Below are 16822 nucleotides of genomic sequence, written 5' to 3'. Positions count from 1 at the left end.
ATATTATTGATGATGGTTGACCAGGGGCTGATGGGTGATATTATTGATGATGGTTGACCAGGGGCTGATGGGTGATATTATTGATGATGGTTGACCAGGGGCTGATGGGTGATATTATTGATGATGGTTGACCAGGGGCTGATGGGTGATATTATTGATGATTGTTGACCAGGGGTTGATGGGTGATATTATTGATGATGGGTGATATTATTGATTATGGTTGACCAGGGGTTGATGGGTGATATTATTGATGATGGGTGATATTATTGATGATGGTTGACCAGGGGCTGATGGGTGATATTATTGATGATGGGTGATATTATTGATGATGGTTGACCAGGGGCTGATGGGTGATATTATTGATGATGGTTGACCAGGGGCTGATGGGTGATATTATTGATGATGGGTGATATTATTGATTATGGTTGACCAGGGGTTGATGGGTGATATTATTGATGATGGGTGATATTATTGATGATGGTTGACCAGGGGCTGATGGGTGATATTATTGATGATGGGTGATATTATTGATGATGGTTGACCAGGGGCTGATGGGTGATATTATTGATGATGGTTGACCAGGGGCTGATGGGTGATATTATTGATGATGGTTGACCAGGGGCTGATGGGTGATATTATTGATGATGGTTGACCAGGGGCTGATGGGTGATATTATTGATGATGATTGACCAGTGTTGAGAGGTGATGTTAGTGATGAATTCTCTCCTCACTGACTCTGCTGCTATCTCTGATCAACATCATAGATAGTAAAGATGTGTTGACTGCATTAATAACCTTGTCTCCCTCTTTGTGTCTCAGGAGGAAGCCAGCAGGCGCCTGGTTAGATGTGAGCCCAGGGAGATGGCCAGACAGGTTGATTCTGGCACTCAGACTGATCCTGTGGTGGTTCTGTCTCTAGCCCAGGCTGCTGTTCTGGGGCTCATCTCTCAGAATGAGGTGTTTGGTGCTACCATCGCTCCTAATGGTTTCTACACAGGAGAACCTAAAGAGTCCCCTGCCCTGCCTGTAGAGGGGGTGGATTACGAATACGCTGATCAGCTGATAGGAGCTAACGGAGATTACCTGGGAGACAACCTGCCTGAAGACGGACACATGCAGCCCAGCTGTAGCCAGAGGAGGTGGCACGGACCACCCCCCGAGGGGAAGATGGTAGGGCCCGAGCGCCATGCTGGAGTGCCTGTGGACGGGTCATCCCAAGTGAAAGGAGAAGGGGTTATCACTGGCCTGACGTCCTGTGTTCACATGCTGAACAACCTGGCTACTACTAGAGGGGGATTGGTCCAGGTTGACCCCGCCTCTCTCCGTGCCGCCGCCCAAAAAGGCTGTGCCGAGTGTGACAGAGACATGTCCAGCCAGCAGGCTAACACACACCCTCACACACACTCCCAGGCAGGGCACAGCCATAAAGGGGAGCCGGGGCATCGAGGCCTGCAGGGGCAGAGGGGGCATCAGGAGAGAGCAAGGGAGGAGGAGGAGGAGGGAGAGCAGGGAAACAGCCTGATGAAAGGAGGACAGGAGGAGACTATCAGCAGCTACTTCCAGTCCAGTGAGGTGGGGGGGTATGAGGGGGGGGAGATCTACCATGAGAACAGCCAGGGTATGATGTGGGGCAACCAGCTGGAGCAGGGAGTAGGGGGAAGAGGAGTAGCAGGAGCAGGAAGAGGAGGGACCCATCGTCACCACGGCCGGAGGGTTGACCGTCTAGACATCAACATCCAGATAGATGAGTCGTACTGCGTGGACATGGGGGAGGGGCTGAAGAGATGGAAGTGTCGTATGTGTGAAAAGTCTTACACCTCCAAGTACAACCTGGTAACTCACATCCTGGGTCACCAGGGCATCAAGCCCCACGCCTGCCCCCACTGTGGGAAGCTGTTTAAACAGCCCAGCCACCTGCAGACCCACCTGCTCACCCACCAGGGAACTAGGCCTCATAAATGCACCGTGTGTAAGAAGGGTTTCACCCAGACCTCCCACCTGAAGAGACACATGCTGCAGCACACCGACGTCAAACCTTACAGCTGCCGCTTCTGTCGCCGTGGCTTCGCCTACCCCAGCGAGCTCCGCGCCCACGAGACCAAACACGAGCGCGGGCGCTGCCACGTGTGTTCCCAGTGTGGCATGGAGTTCCCCACCTACGCCCATCTGAAGCGCCACCAGACCAGCCACCAGGGACCAACTAGTTACCAGTGTACAGAGTGCAACAAGTCCTTCACCTATCGCAGCCAGCTGCAGAACCATCTACTGAAACACCAGAGTCCTCGGCCATACTCCTGTTCCCACTGTGGGCTGGAGTTTGTCCAGCTGCACCATCTCCGCCAGCACGCCCTCACACACAAGGTACCTAACTCTGACCCCTACCCATAACCCTCCGCCAGCACGCCCTCACACACAAGGTACCTAACTCTGACACCTGACCCTTACCCATAACCCTCCGCCAGCACAGCCTCACACACAAGGTACCTAACTCTGACCCCTACCCATAACCCTCCGCCAGCACGCCCTCACACACAAGGTACCTCACTCTGACCCCTGACCCCTAACCTTAACCCTCCGCTAGCACGCCCTCACACACAAGGTACCTAACTCTGACCCCTACCCATAACCCTCCGCCAACACGCCCTCACACACAAGGTACCAAACTCTGACCCCTACCCATAACCCTCCGCCAACACGCCCTCACACACAAGGTACCTCACTCTGACCCCTAACCTTAACCCTCCGCTAGCAGCCCTCACACACAAGGTACCTAACTCAGACCCCTACCCATAACCCTCCGCCAGTACGCCCTCACGCACAAGGTACCTAACTCTGACCCCTACCCATAACCCTCCGCCAGCACGCCCTCACACACAAGGTACCTAACTCTGACCCCTGACCCCTAACCATAACCCTCCGCCAGCACGCCCTCACACACAAGGTACCTAACTCTGACCCCTGACCCCTACCCATAACCCTCAGCCAGCACGCCCTCACACAAGGTACCTAACTCTGACCCCTACCCATAACCCTCCGCCAGCACGCCCTCACACACAAGGTACCTAACTCTGACCCCTGACCCCTACCCATAACCCTCCGCCAGCAAGGCCTCACACACAAGGTACCTAACTCTGACCCCTACCCATAACCCTCCGTCAGCAAGGCCTCACACACAAGGTACCTAACTCTGACCCCTACCCATAACCCTTCGCCAACACGCCCTCACACACAAGGTACCAAACTCTGACCCCTACCCATAACCCTCCGCCAGCACAGCCTCGCACACAAGGTACCTAACTCTGACCCCTGACCCCTACCCTTAACCCTCCGCTAGCAGCCCTCACACACAAGGTACCTAACTCTGAACCCTGACCCCTACCCATAACCCTCCGCCAGCACGCCCTCACACACAAGGTACCTAACTCTGACCCCTGACCCCTACCCATAACCCTCCGCCAGCACGCCCTCACACACAAGGTACCTAACTCTGACCCCTGACCATAACCCTCCGCCAGCACGCCCTCACACACAAGGTACCTAACTCTGACCCCTACCCATAACCCTCCGCCAGCATACCCTCACACACTACAAGGCCGAAAGGTACACTACATGGCCAAACGTATGTGGACACCCTTTCAAATGATTGGAATCAGCTATTTCAGCCACACCAGTTGCTGACAGGTGTATAAAATTGAGCGCACAGCCATGCAATCTCCATAGACACACATTTGAAATGGAATTTCCTTACCTAAGAGCTCAGTGACTTTCAACGTGGCACTGTCATAGGATCCCACCTTTCCAACATGTCAGTTCATGAAATTTCTGCCCTTGTAGAGCTGCCCCGGTCAACTGTAAGTGCTGTTATTGTGAAGTGGAAATGTCTAGGAGCAACAACGGCTCAGCCGCAAAGTGGTAGGGCACACAATCTCACAGAACGGGACCGCCGAGTGCTGAAGCGCGTAAAAATGGTCTGTTCTCGGTTGCAACACTCGATACAGAGTTCCAAACTGCCTTTCATTTTTCCCCATGGTGGATTTTTAGAGACATTTCAAATATGAGCTGTGATTTGTGTGGGCTTACCCATGCGTGGCGTTTTGATGGCTGTAATAATCTCTCTAAGGTGCCTTTTATAAATATATTCACCAACCAAAACATGTTGGCACAACAACTGTTCGTCGGAAGCCTCATGAAATGGGTTTCCATGGCCGAGCAGCCACACACAAGCCTAAGATCACCATGCGCAATGCCAAGTGCCGGCTGGAGTGGTGTAAAGCTCGCCACCATTGCATCCTGGAACAGTAGAAACGCGTTCTCTGGAGTGATGAATCACCCTTCACGATCTGGCAGTCTGATGGACAAATCTGGGTTTGGTGGGTGCCAGGTAACTCTACCTGCCCAAATGAATAGTGCCAACTGTAATGTTTGGTGGAGGAGGAATAATGGTCTGGGGCTGTTTTTCATGGTCTGGGCTAAGCCCCTTTGTTCCAGTGAAGGGAGATCTTAACGCTACAGCATGCATTCTAGGTGATTCTGTGCTTCCAACTTTGCAGCAACAGTTTGGGGGAAGGCCCTTTCCTGTTTCAGCATGATAATGTCCCCATGCACAAAGTGAGGTCCATACAGAAATGGTTTGTCGAGATCGGTATGGAAGAACTTGACTGGCCTGCACACAGCCCTGACCTCAATCCCATCGAACACATTTGGGATGAATTAGAACGCCGACTGTGTGCCGACCTCACTAATGCTCTTGTGCCTGAATGGAAGAAAGTCCCTGCAGCAATGTTCCAACATCTAGTGGAAAGCCTTCCCAGAAGAGTGGAGGCTGTTAAAGCAGCAAAGGGGGGGCCAAGTCCATATTAATGCCCATGATTTTGGAATGAGATGTTGGACGAGCAGGTGTCCACATACCTTTGGCCATGTAGCTAATCCTAACCCCTGACCTTTAACCCTAGCCTTCTGCCAGCATCCCTCACCCACAATATACCTAAACCATAACTCTAACCGCTGACCTTCAACCCTAGCCCTCCACCAGCATCCCTCAACCACAACATACCTAAACCCTAACTCTAACCCCTGACCTTTAACCCTAGCCTTCTGCCAGCATCCCTCACCCACAATATACCTAAACCATAACTCTAACTGCTGACCTTCAACCCTAGCCTTCTGCCAGCATCCCTCACCCACAATATACCTAAACCATAACTCTAACCGCTGACCTTCAACCCTAGCCCTCCGCCAGCATCCCTCACCCACAAGGTACTGACCGTCTGAGACCACTGGAACCCCTAGTTCTAACCATAACCCAGAAGGTTTCAAAGGCCATGGTAGACTGACTGCTCTCAGTGGTTCAGTTTAGTTAGTCTTTATTAAAAGTAGTTATTTCCAGGAACTGTATATAGTCCTTGGTTCTGATTAGATGACCAACCTGAGAGGTGTAGTCAGTGGTGTTGGTGTAGATTAGATGACCAACCTGAGAGATGTAGTCAGTGGTGTTGGTATAGATTAGATGACCAACCTGAGAGATGTAGTCAGTGGTGTTGGTATAGATTAGATGACCAACCTGAGAGATGTAGTCAGTGGTGTTGGTATAGATTAGATGACCAACCTGAGAGGTGTAGTCAGTGGTGTTGGTATAGATTAGATGACCAACCTGAGAGATGTAGTCAGTGGTGTTGGTATAGATTAGATGACTAACCTGAGAGATGTAGTCAGTGGTGTTGGTATAGATTAGATGACCAACCTGAGAGATGTAGTCAGTGGTGTTGGTATAGATTAGATGACCAACCTGAGAGATGTAGTCAGTGGTGTTGGTATAGATTAGATGACCAACCTGAGAGATGTAGTCAGTGATGTTGGTATAGATTAGATGACCAACCTGAGAGATGTAGATTAGATGACCAACCTGAGAGATGTAGTCAGTGGTGTTGGTATAGATTAGATGACCAACCTGAGAGATGTAGTCAGTGGTGTTGGTATAGATTAGATGACCAACCTGAGAGATGTAGATTAGATGACCAACCTGAGAGATGTAGTCAGTGGTGTTGGTATAGATTAGATGACCAACCTGAGAGGTGTAGTCAGTCAGTGGTGTTGGTATAGATTAGATGACCAACCTGAGAGATGTAGTCAGTGGTGTTGGTATAGATTAGATGACCAACCTGAGAGGTGTAGTCAGTCAGTGGTGTTGGTATAGATTAGATGACCAACCTGAGAGGTGTAGTCAGTGGTGTTGGTATAGATTAGATGACCAACCTGAGAGGTGTAGTCAGTCAGTGGTGTTGGTATAGATTAGATGACCAACCTGAGAGATGTAGTCAGTGGTGTTGGTATAGATTAGATGACCAACCTGAGAGGTGTAGTCAGTGGTGTTGGTATAGATTAGATGACCAACCTGAGAGATGTAGATTAGATGACCAACCTGAGAGATGTAGTCAGTGGTGTTGGTATAGATTAGATGACCAACCTGAGAGATGTAGATTAGATGACCAACCTGAGAGATGTAGTCAGTGGTGTTGGTATAGATTAGATGACCAACCTGAGAGGTGTAGTCAGTCAGTGGTGTTGGTATAGATTAGATGACCAACCTGAGAGATGTAGTCAGTGGTGTTGGTATAGATTAGATGACCAACCTGAGAGGTGTAGTCAGTCAGTGGTGTTGGTATAGATTAGATGACCAACCTGAGAGGTGTAGTCAGTGGTGTTGGTATAGATTAGATGACCAACCTGAGAGGTGTAGTCAGTCAGTGGTGTTGGTATAGATTAGATGACCAACCTGAGAGATGTAGTCAGTGGTGTTGGTATAGATTAGATGACCAACCTGAGAGGTGTAGTCAGTGGTGTTGGTATAGATTAGATGACCAACCTGAGAGATGTAGTCAGTGGTGTTGGTATAGATTAGATGACCAACCTGAGAGATGTAGTCAGTGGTGTTGGTATAGATTAGATGACCAACCTGAGAGATGTAGTCAGTGGTGTTGGTATAGATTAGATGACCAACCTGAGAGATGTAGATTAGATGACCAAACTGAGAAGTTTAGTCAGTGGTGTTCGTATAGATTAGATGACCAACCTGAGAGATGTAGTCAGTGGTGTTCGTATAGATTAGATGACCAACCTGAGAGATGTAGTCAGTGGTGTTGGTATAGATTAGATGACCAACCTGAGAGATGTAGATTAGATGACCAACCTGAGAGATGTAGTCAGTGGTGTTGGTATAGATTAGATGACCAACCTGAGAGATGTAGATTAGATGACCAACCTGAGAGGTGTAGTCAGTCAGTGGTGTTGGTATAGATTAGATGACCAACCTGAGAGATGTAGTCAGTGGTGTTGGTATAGATTAGATGACCAACCTGAGAGGTGTAGTCAGTCAGTGGTGTTGGTATAGATTAGATGACCAACCTGAGAGGTGTAGTCAGTGGTGTTGGTATAGATTAGATGACCAACCTGAGAGGTGTAGTCAGTCAGTGGTGTTGGTATAGATTAGATGACCAACCTGAGAGATGTAGTCAGTGGTGTTGGTATAGATTAGATGACCAACCTGAGAGGTGTAGTCAGTGGTGTTGGTATAGATTAGATGACCAACCTGAGAGATGTAGTCAGTGGTGTTGGTATAGATTAGATGACCAACCTGAGAGATGTAGTCAGTGGTGTTGGTATAGATTAGATGACCAACCTGAGAGATGTAGTCAGTGGTGTTGGTATAGATTAGATGACCAACCTGAGAGATGTAGATTAGATGACCAACCTGAGAAGTGTAGTCAGTGGTGTTCGTATAGATTAGATGACCAACCTGAGAGATGTAGTCAGTGGTGTTCGTATAGATTAGATGACCAACCTGAGAGATGTAGTCAGTGGTGTTGGTATAGATTAGATGACCAACCTGAGAGATGTAGATTAGATGACCAACCTGAGAGATGTAGTCAGTGGTGTTGGTATAGATTAGATGACCAACCTGAGAGGTGTAGTCAGTCAGTGGTGTTGGTATAGATTAGATGACCAACCTGAGAGATGTAGTCAGTGGTGTTGGTATAGGTTAGATGACCAACCTGAGAGGTGTAGTCAGTCAGTGGTGTTGGTATAGATTAGATGACCAACCTGAGAGGTGTAGTCAGTGGTGTTGGTATAGATTAGATGACCAACCTGAGAGGTGTAGTCAGTCAGTGGTGTTGGTATAGATTAGATGACCAACCTGAGAGATGTAGTCAGTGGTGTTGGTATAGATTAGATGACCAACCTGAGAGGTGTAGTCAGTGGTGTTGGTATAGATTAGATGACCAACCTGAGAGATGTAGTCAGTGGTGTTGGTATAGATTAGATGACCAACCTGAGAGATGTAGTCAGTGGTGTTGGTATAGATTAGATGACCAACCTGAGAGATGTAGTCAGTGGTGTTGGTATAGATTAGATGACCAACCTGAGAGATGTAGATTAGATGACCAACCTGAGAAGTGTAGTCAGTGGTGTTCGTATAGATTAGATGACCAACCTGAGAGATGTAGTCAGTGGTGTTGGTATAGATTAGATGACCAACCTGAGAGATGTAGATTAGATGACCAACCTGAGAGATGTAGTCAGTGGTGTTGGTATAGATTAGATGACCAACCTGAGAGATGTAGATTAGATGACCAACCTGAGAGATGTAGATTAGATGACCAACCTGAGAGATGTAGTCAGTGGTGTTGGTATAGATTAGATGACCAACCTGAGAGATGTAGTCAGTGGTGTTGGTATAGATTAGATGACCAACCTGAGAGATGTAGTCAGTGGTGTTGGTATAGATTAGATGACCAACCTGAGAGATGTAGATTAGATGACCAACCTGAGAGATGTAGTCAGTGGTGTTGGTATAGATTAGATGACCAACCTGAGAGATGTAGTCAGTGGTGTTGGTATAGATTAGATGACCAACCTGAGAGATGTAGTCAGTGGTGTTGGTATAGATTAGATGACCAACCTGAGAGATGTAGTCAGTGGTGTTGGTATAGATTAGATGACCAACCTGAGAGATGTAGTCAGTGGTGTTGGTATAGATTAGATGACCAACCTGAGAGATGTAGTCAGTGGTGTTGGTATAGATTAGATGACCAACCTGAGAGATGTAGTCAGTGGTGTTGGTATAGATTAGATGACCAACCTGAGAGGTGTAGATTAGATGACCAACCTGAGAGATGTAGTCAGTGGTGTTGGTATAGATTAGATGACCAACCTGAGAGATGTAGTCAGTGGTGTTGGTATAGATTAGATGACCAACCTGAGAGGAGTAGTCAGTGGTGTTGGTATAGATTAGATGACCAACCTGAGAGATGTAGTCAGTGGTGTTGGTATAGATTAGATGACCAACCTGAGAGATGTAGTCAGTGGTGTTGGTATAGATTAGATGACCAACCTGAGAGGTGTAGTCAGTGGTGTTGGTATAGATTAGATGACCAACCTGAGAGGAGTAGTCAGTGGTGTTGGTATAGATTAGATGACCAACCTGAGAGATGTAGTCAGTGGTATTGGTATAGATTAGATGACCAACCTGAGAGATGTAGTCAGTGGTGTTGGTATAGATTAGATGACCAACCTGAGAGATGTAGTCAGTGGTGTTGGTATAGATTAGATGACCAACCTGAGAGATGTAGATTAGATGACCAACCTGAGAGATGTAGTCAGTGGTGTTGGTATAGATTAGATGACCAACCTGAGAGGTGTAGTCAGTCAGTGGTGTTGGTATAGATTAGATGACCAACCTGAGAGATGTAGTCAGTGGTGTTGGTATAGATTAGATGACCAACCTGAGAGATGTAGTCAGTGGTGTTGGTATAGATTAGATGACCAACCTGAGAGATGTAGTCAGTGGTGTTGGTATAGATTAGATGACCAACCTGAGAGATGTAGATTAGATGACCAACCTGAGAGATGTAGTCAGTGGTGTTGGTATAGATTAGATGACCAACCTGAGAAGTGTAGTCAGTCAGTGTAGTCAGTCTGTCAGTTCCACAACTGAATGCATTCAACTGAAATGTGTCTTCCACATTTAACCCATCTCTCTGAATCAGAGAGGTGCGGGGGGCTGCCTTAATTGACATCTACGTCATTGGCGCCAGAGGAGAAGTTGTTGGGGGTAACTGCCTTGCCCAAGGGCAGAACGGCAGACTTTTCAACTTGGCCGACACGGGGATTCGAACTAGCGACCTTTCGGTTACTGGGCCAAAGCTCTTAACCGCTGGGCTACTTGTGTCTGTCTGTCTGCTATCTAGAACAAAGAATACTTGATCTTTCATGTATCCCAATCAGACCTGGCTCAGATGCATATGAATCATATCAGTACTAGAGCTGTGCTTGATTTAGTGTGCAATGGAATGCAATAATCCCAAACAGGCCAACCAAGTTAAGTACCATCAAGCCTTTAGAAGTATTTGACCAAGCTAGGTCTGATCCCAGTATAGTCATGCTTTTCCTTCAGCTTCTTTACAGAATTTGAACTAACTTCATGTTCATTCATTCTTCTGCAATTGTCCTCATCTAACTGTCCTCCTGTGTTCTTATTGGTCAGGGAATGAAGGGTCATAAGTGTGAGGTGTGTTCCCGTGAGTTCACCTTGTCAGCCAACCTGAAGAGACACATGTTGATCCACAACAGCATCAGACCCTTCCAGTGTCACATCTGCTTCAAGAGCTTCATCCAGAAACAGACGCTCAAAACGCACATGATCGTCCACCTGCCCGTCAAACCCTTCAAATGCAAGGTGAGTTTATATCCAGGGTTGGAACAAGTTCAGGGAACACAACCGGAAAATAACAGCAAGGGAACCTGGAAGGAACGTGATCCATACTGTTCCGGAACATAACTGTTATTTTAAAAGCATGGGAACCGGTTAATAACGTTATGTTATGTTCCAGGCATTTGTTTCTAGTCCTACAACAAAACGCCTATACAAAGCCCCCACGCTGTCACTCAAACGTATTCTGTCTGCCTGCCAGGTGAAAATCTTTACCTGTCTGTGTTTAGGCTACCTGCCCCTCCCCCCTCCGAAGCATAGGCTACTGTACTGAGTACAAGCTTGATTCAGAAGATAGGGAGACAGGTTTTTATTAGCTAGAGAAGAATGGATTCACTTTTTCAGACACTATAGGCCTGGTATCACATTTCATGTTGGCTTTACACTACATCACCAACAGTATGTGGACATCTTCTCGTCAAATATCTCATTCCAAAATTATGGACATTAATATGGAGTTGGTCCCCCCTTTGCTGCTATAACAGCCTCCACTCTTCTGGGAAGGCTTTCCACTAGATGGAACATTGCTGCTATAACAGCCTCCACTCTTCTAGGAAGGCTTTCCACTAGATGGAACATTGCTGCTATAACAGCCTCCACTCTTCTGGGAAGGCTTTCCACTAGATGGAACCTTGCTGCAGGTACTTGCTCCCATTCAGCCACAAGAGCATTAGTGAGGTCGGGCACTCATGTTGGGCAATTAGGTCTGGCTCGCAGTTGGCGTTCCAATTCATTCCATGGGTGTTCGGTGGGGTTGAGGTCAGGGCTGTGTGCAGGCCAGGCATACCGACCTCAACAAACCATTTCTGTATAGACCTCACTTTGTGCACAGGGGCATTGTCATGCTGAAGCAGGAAAGGGCCTTCCCCAAACTGTTGTAACACAGTTGGAAGAACAGTATCGTCTAGAATGTTGTTGAATGCTGTAGCGTTAAGATCTCCCTTCACTGGAACTAAGGGGCCTAGCCCGAACCATGAACAGCCCCAAACATTCCTCCTCCACTAAACTTAACAGTTGGCACTATTTATTCAGTCACGTAGCATTCTACTGGCATCTGCCAAACACAAATTTGTCCGTCTGACTGCCATTTCCACTGCTCCAGAGTCCAATGGCAGCGAGCTTTACACGACTCCAGCCGACGCTTGGCATTGCACATGGTGATCTTAGGCTTGTGTGTGATCTTAAGCTGCTCGGCCATGGAAACCCATTTTATGAAGCTCCCGACAAACAGTTCTTGTGCTGACGTTGCTTCCAGAGGCAGTTTGGAACTTGGTAGTGAGTGTTGCATCCGAGGACAGACAATTGTTACGCGCTTCAGCACTCGGCGTTCCCGTACTGTGGGCTTGTGTGGCCTACCACTTCGCGGCTGAGTCGTTGTTGCGCCTGGTATATGACCTGGTGAGTTTATATATTATATATGACCTGGTGAGTTTATATACTGTATTATTTTTATTTATTTATTTTTTATTTTACCTTTATTTAACCAGGCAAGTCAGTTAAGAACAAAGCAGGGACTACAGTTAGGTCTTGGGGGTTGGTTAATAGGGACTGGTAGCAGGGACTACAGTTAGGTATTGGGGGTTGGTTAATAGGGACTGGTAGCAGGGACTACAGTTAGGTCTTGGGGGTTGGTTAATAGGGACTGGTAGCAGCCAGGGACTACGGTTAGGTCTTGGGAGTTGGTTAATAGGGACTGGTAGCAGTGACTACAGTTAGGTCTTGGGGGTTGGTTAATAGGGACTGGTAGCAGGGACTACAGTTAGGTCTTGGGGGTTGGTTAATAGGGACTGGTAGCAGGGACTACAGTTAGGTCTTGGGGGTTGGTTAATAGGGACTGGTAGCAGGGACTACAGTTAGGTCTTGGGGGTTGGTTACTCCCTCAAATAGGGACTTGTAGCAGGGACTACAGTTAATAGCCATGTCCTGATGTTGTCAAGCCAAACGATCACGATTATGAACATATACTGTTACTCGTGCTTTGACTTTTCCAGGTGTGCGGGAAGTCGTTCAACAGAATGTACAACCTGCTGGGTCACATGCACCTCCACGCCGGCTCCAAACCCTTCAAGTGTCCTTACTGCTCCTCCAAGTTTAACCTGAAGGGGAACCTCAGCCGACACATGAAGGTCAAACACGGCATGGACATCTCACCTGACGGACAAGGTAGGGCTTGACCCCTAACCCTTTACCCTAACCATTTACCTTAATCCAAACCCTTTACTCTGAGACCAAACCCCTAACGCTTTACCCTAACGCTTTACCCTAACGCTTTACCCTAAGACCAAACCCTTTACCCTAACCCTTTACCCTAAGACCAAACCCTTTACCCAAAGACCAAACCCTTTACCCTAACCCTTTACCCTAAGACCAAACCCTTTACCCTAATGCTTTTACCCTTTACCCTAAGAACAAACCCTTTACCCTAATGCTTTACCCTAACCCAGCATGAACATCTACCCTGACGGACAAGGTGGGGCTTTATCCCTAACCCTTTACCCTAACCCAGCATGAACATCCCCCCTGACGGACAAGGTGGGGCTTTATCCCTAACCCTTTACCCTAACCCAGCATGAACATCCCCCCTGACGGACAAGGTGGGGCTTTATCCCTAACCCTTTACCCTAACCCTAACCCAGCATGGACATCTCCCCTGACGGACAAGGTGGGGCTTTACCCGTTTACCATAACCCTAACCCAGCATGAACATCTCCCCTGACGGACAAGGTGGGGCTTTACCCGTTTACCATAACCCTAACCCAGCATGAACATCTCCCCTGATGGACAAGGTAGGGCTTTACTCTCCTTCCTCTCATCTCACGATCCATCACTTATTTATTCAGCCACCTAACTACCATTCCTGTAGCCTTCTTATTGTAGGCTTAGTGTTCGTAACAGTCAATGAGCAGCCTGACTTGGTGGTTGTATATCCTGTTTGTTAAAACTTTGTTTGTGATCCTGTTGGTTCTACCACTGTGTTCTGGGTTAGGGTTTGTTCTTACACTGTGTTCTGGGTTGGGGTTAGGGTTTGCTTTACCACTGTGTTCTGGGTTGGGGTTAGGGTTGGTTCAACCACTGGGTTCTGGGTTGGTTCAACCACTGGGTTCTGGGTTTGTTCAACCTCTGGGTTGGGGTTAGGGTTGGTCCTACCACTGTGTTCTGGGTTGGAGTTGGTTCAACCACTGTGTTCTGGGTTGGGGTTAGGGTTGGTTGTACCACTGTTCTGGGTTGGGGTTAGGGTTGGTTCTACCACTGTTCTGGGTTGGGGTTTGTTCTACCACTGTTCTGGGTTGGGGTTAGGGTTGGTTCTACCACTGTGTTCTGGGTTGGGGTTTGTTCTACCACTGTTCTGGGTTGGGGTTGGTTTGACCACTGTGTTCTGGGTTGGGGTTAGGGTTTGTTCTACCACTGTTATGGGTTGGGGTTTGTTCTACCACTGTTCTGGGTTGGGGTTGGGGTTGGTTTGACCACTGTGTTCTGGGTTGGGGTTAGGGTTTGTTCTACAACTGTTCTGGGTTGGGGTTGGTTCTACCACTGGGTTGCGGTTGGTTCTACCACTGGGTTGGGGTTGGTTCTACCACTGTGTTCTGGGTTGGGGTTGGTTCAACCACTGTGTTCTGGGTTGGGGTTGGTACAACCACTGTGTTCTGGGTTTGGGTTGGTACAACCACTGTGTTCTGGGTTGGTTCAACCACTGTACTCTCCCTAACAGCCCTGTTTCTCTATATGTTCCCAGATGCTCTTCCTGAGATGGAGGGCCAGGGCCACTATGAGGAGGACAACTTTGACTTTGGGACCTCAGGGGCAAACAACAACATGGATAATGGAGGCTCCCAGAACCTCACCAAGCTCACCACGGCCAACATGGACGACATGGACAACTATTACAACTTTGGGAAGGATACAGCTAACTACAACACGTCTTGAGCAGTAGGAGAATAGTGTTAATGGACTACAGACCATTAGACACCATGGATTAATGGAGAAGAGACCATGGGTTAATGGTGGACTAACTGCAGACCATGGGTTAATGAGGAAGAGTCCATGGGTTATTGGTGGACTAACTACAGACCATGGGTTATTGGTGGACTAACTACAGACCATGGGTTATTGATGGACTAACTACAGACCATGGGTTATTGGTGGACATTCTACAGACCATGGGTTATTGGTGGACTAACTACAGACCATGGGTTATTGGTGGACTAACTACAGTCCATGGGTTATTGGTGGACTAACTACAGACCATGGGTTAATGAGGAAGAGTCCATGGGTTATTGGTGGACTAACTACCGACCATGTGTTAATGTAGAGGAGACCATGGGTTATTGGTGGACTAACTACAGACCATGGGAAAACAGAAAGGAAAATGCCACACTGCTGCTCATGCTCCCAGATATTTATTTATAACGTTTCCACCCTTAGGTCTTCATCAGGTATCCAGGACCTAATGGTGGAAACATTGTTATAAATAAATATCTGGGAGCATGAGCAGCAGTGTGGCGTTTTCCTTTCTGTTTTCCATGAGTTTACCTAGAACTCCGGCACCTGTGGAAAGTACCTGGATGTGTGTATGTTCTTCAGCTTTTGTTAATGGAGAGGACACCATGGGTGGGGAACAGACAACATGGCTGCCGTACTGTGGCAGTGAGAGAGACTGGGTTAGGGCGTGCTGTGGCAGTGAGAGAGACTGGGTTAGGGCGTGCTGTGGCAGTGAGAGAGACTGGGTTAGGGCGTGCTGTGGCAGTGAGAGAGACTGGGTTAGGGCGTGCTGTGGCAGTGAGACTAGGTTAGGGCGTGCTGTGGCAGTGAGACTAGGTTAGGGCGTGCTGTGGCAGTGAGACTAGGTTAGGGCGTGCTGTGGCAGTGAGTCTAGGTTAGGGCGTGCTATGGCAGTGAGACACAGGGAGGGGGTTCATGGACTCTTTAAGAACCAGAACTGACCTGTCCTGATGGAGGGGCAGGACATGCACTTCAACAGCCAATCCGCTCCACCCGTATCTGATAGAAGTGACTCTGAGACTGACGATTGGGTCTAGAAGTCCTTTGGGATATTCTACCAGACATGATTGGTCTAAAGTCCTTTGGGATAATCTACCAGACATGATTGGTCTAGAAGTCTTTGGATATTCTACCAGACATGATTGTTCTAGAAGTCCTTGGGATATTCTATCAGACATGACTAAAGACTATAGTGACAGATCTAAACTCTGATAAGTTGTGGTATGGAACTGTATCAGCACTCAGAAATCAGTTTTACACAGAAACATCTTACCTACCATGGAATCATTCACCAATCAGTATGTTTTGACAGAAGGCCGTGCCAGATGCAGTATAACTCTGATCTTAGATCCAACTAGACACACTGTATACAGCGCCTTCAGAAAGTCTTCACACCCCTGGACTTTTTACACATGTTGTGTTACAGCCTGAATTTAAAATGGATTCAATGTCACTGGCCTACACACAATAATACCCCATAATGTCAAGGTGAATTTATGTTTGTATACTTTTTTAGTCCGTAAGTATTCAACCCCTTTATTATGGCCAGCCTAAATAAGTTCAGGAATAAAAATGTGCTTACCAAGTTGCATGGACTCAGTCTGTGTGCAATAATGCTGTTTAGCATGTTTCTTGAATGACCACCTTATCTCTGTACCCCACACATACAGATAATTGTAAGGTCCCTCAGTCGAGCAGTGAATTTCAAACACAGATACAACCACAAAGACCAGAGAGGTTTTCCAATGCTTTGCAAAGAAGGGCACCTATTGGTAGATGGGTAAAATAAAAAAGCAGACATTGATTATCTCTTTGAGCAGGGTGAAGTTTTTAATTACACTTTGGATAGCATATCAATATACCAAGTCACTACAAAGATGCAGGTGTCCTTCCTAACTCAGTTGCAGGAGAGGAAGGAAATCGCTCAGGGATTTCACCATAAGGCCAGTGACTTTAAAACAGTTAGAGTTTAATGGCTGTGATAGAAAACTGAGGATGGATCAACAACATTGTAGTTACTCCACAATACTAACTTGAATGACAGAGTGAAAAGAAGGA

At 47.4% G+C, this 16822-nt stretch overlaps 1 protein-coding gene across 4 annotated transcripts in view; it reads left to right on the top strand.

Annotated features, from left to right (window-relative positions):
• The window catches only part of LOC110519120 (zinc finger protein 710), a 44347-nt gene extending 27779 nt beyond the window's left edge, over nucleotides 1–16568 (top strand). For 3 of the 4 annotated variants that reach the window (XM_036963406.1, XM_036963403.1, XM_036963405.1), the window contains exons 2-5: nucleotides 820–2361; nucleotides 10541–10732; nucleotides 12757–12928; nucleotides 14499–16568. In XM_036963406.1, the coding sequence (XP_036819301.1) occupies nucleotides 862–2361; nucleotides 10541–10732; nucleotides 12757–12928; nucleotides 14499–14689 (2055 nt within the window). In that variant the 5' untranslated portion in view covers nucleotides 820–861 and the 3' untranslated portion in view covers nucleotides 14690–16568. The remainder of the gene's footprint in view (nucleotides 1–819; nucleotides 2362–10540; nucleotides 10733–12756; nucleotides 12929–14498) is intronic. The other variant, XM_036963404.1, reaches the window with a different exon arrangement.
• Nucleotides 16569–16822: the final 254 nt, after the last annotated feature.

The sequence above is a fragment of the Oncorhynchus mykiss genome, chromosome 26, assembly GCF_013265735.2.
Source record: "Oncorhynchus mykiss isolate Arlee chromosome 26, USDA_OmykA_1.1, whole genome shotgun sequence".
NCBI classification, from domain to species: domain Eukaryota; kingdom Metazoa; phylum Chordata; class Actinopteri; order Salmoniformes; family Salmonidae; genus Oncorhynchus; species Oncorhynchus mykiss.
This window is presented reverse-complemented; position numbering and strand designations above follow the sequence as displayed.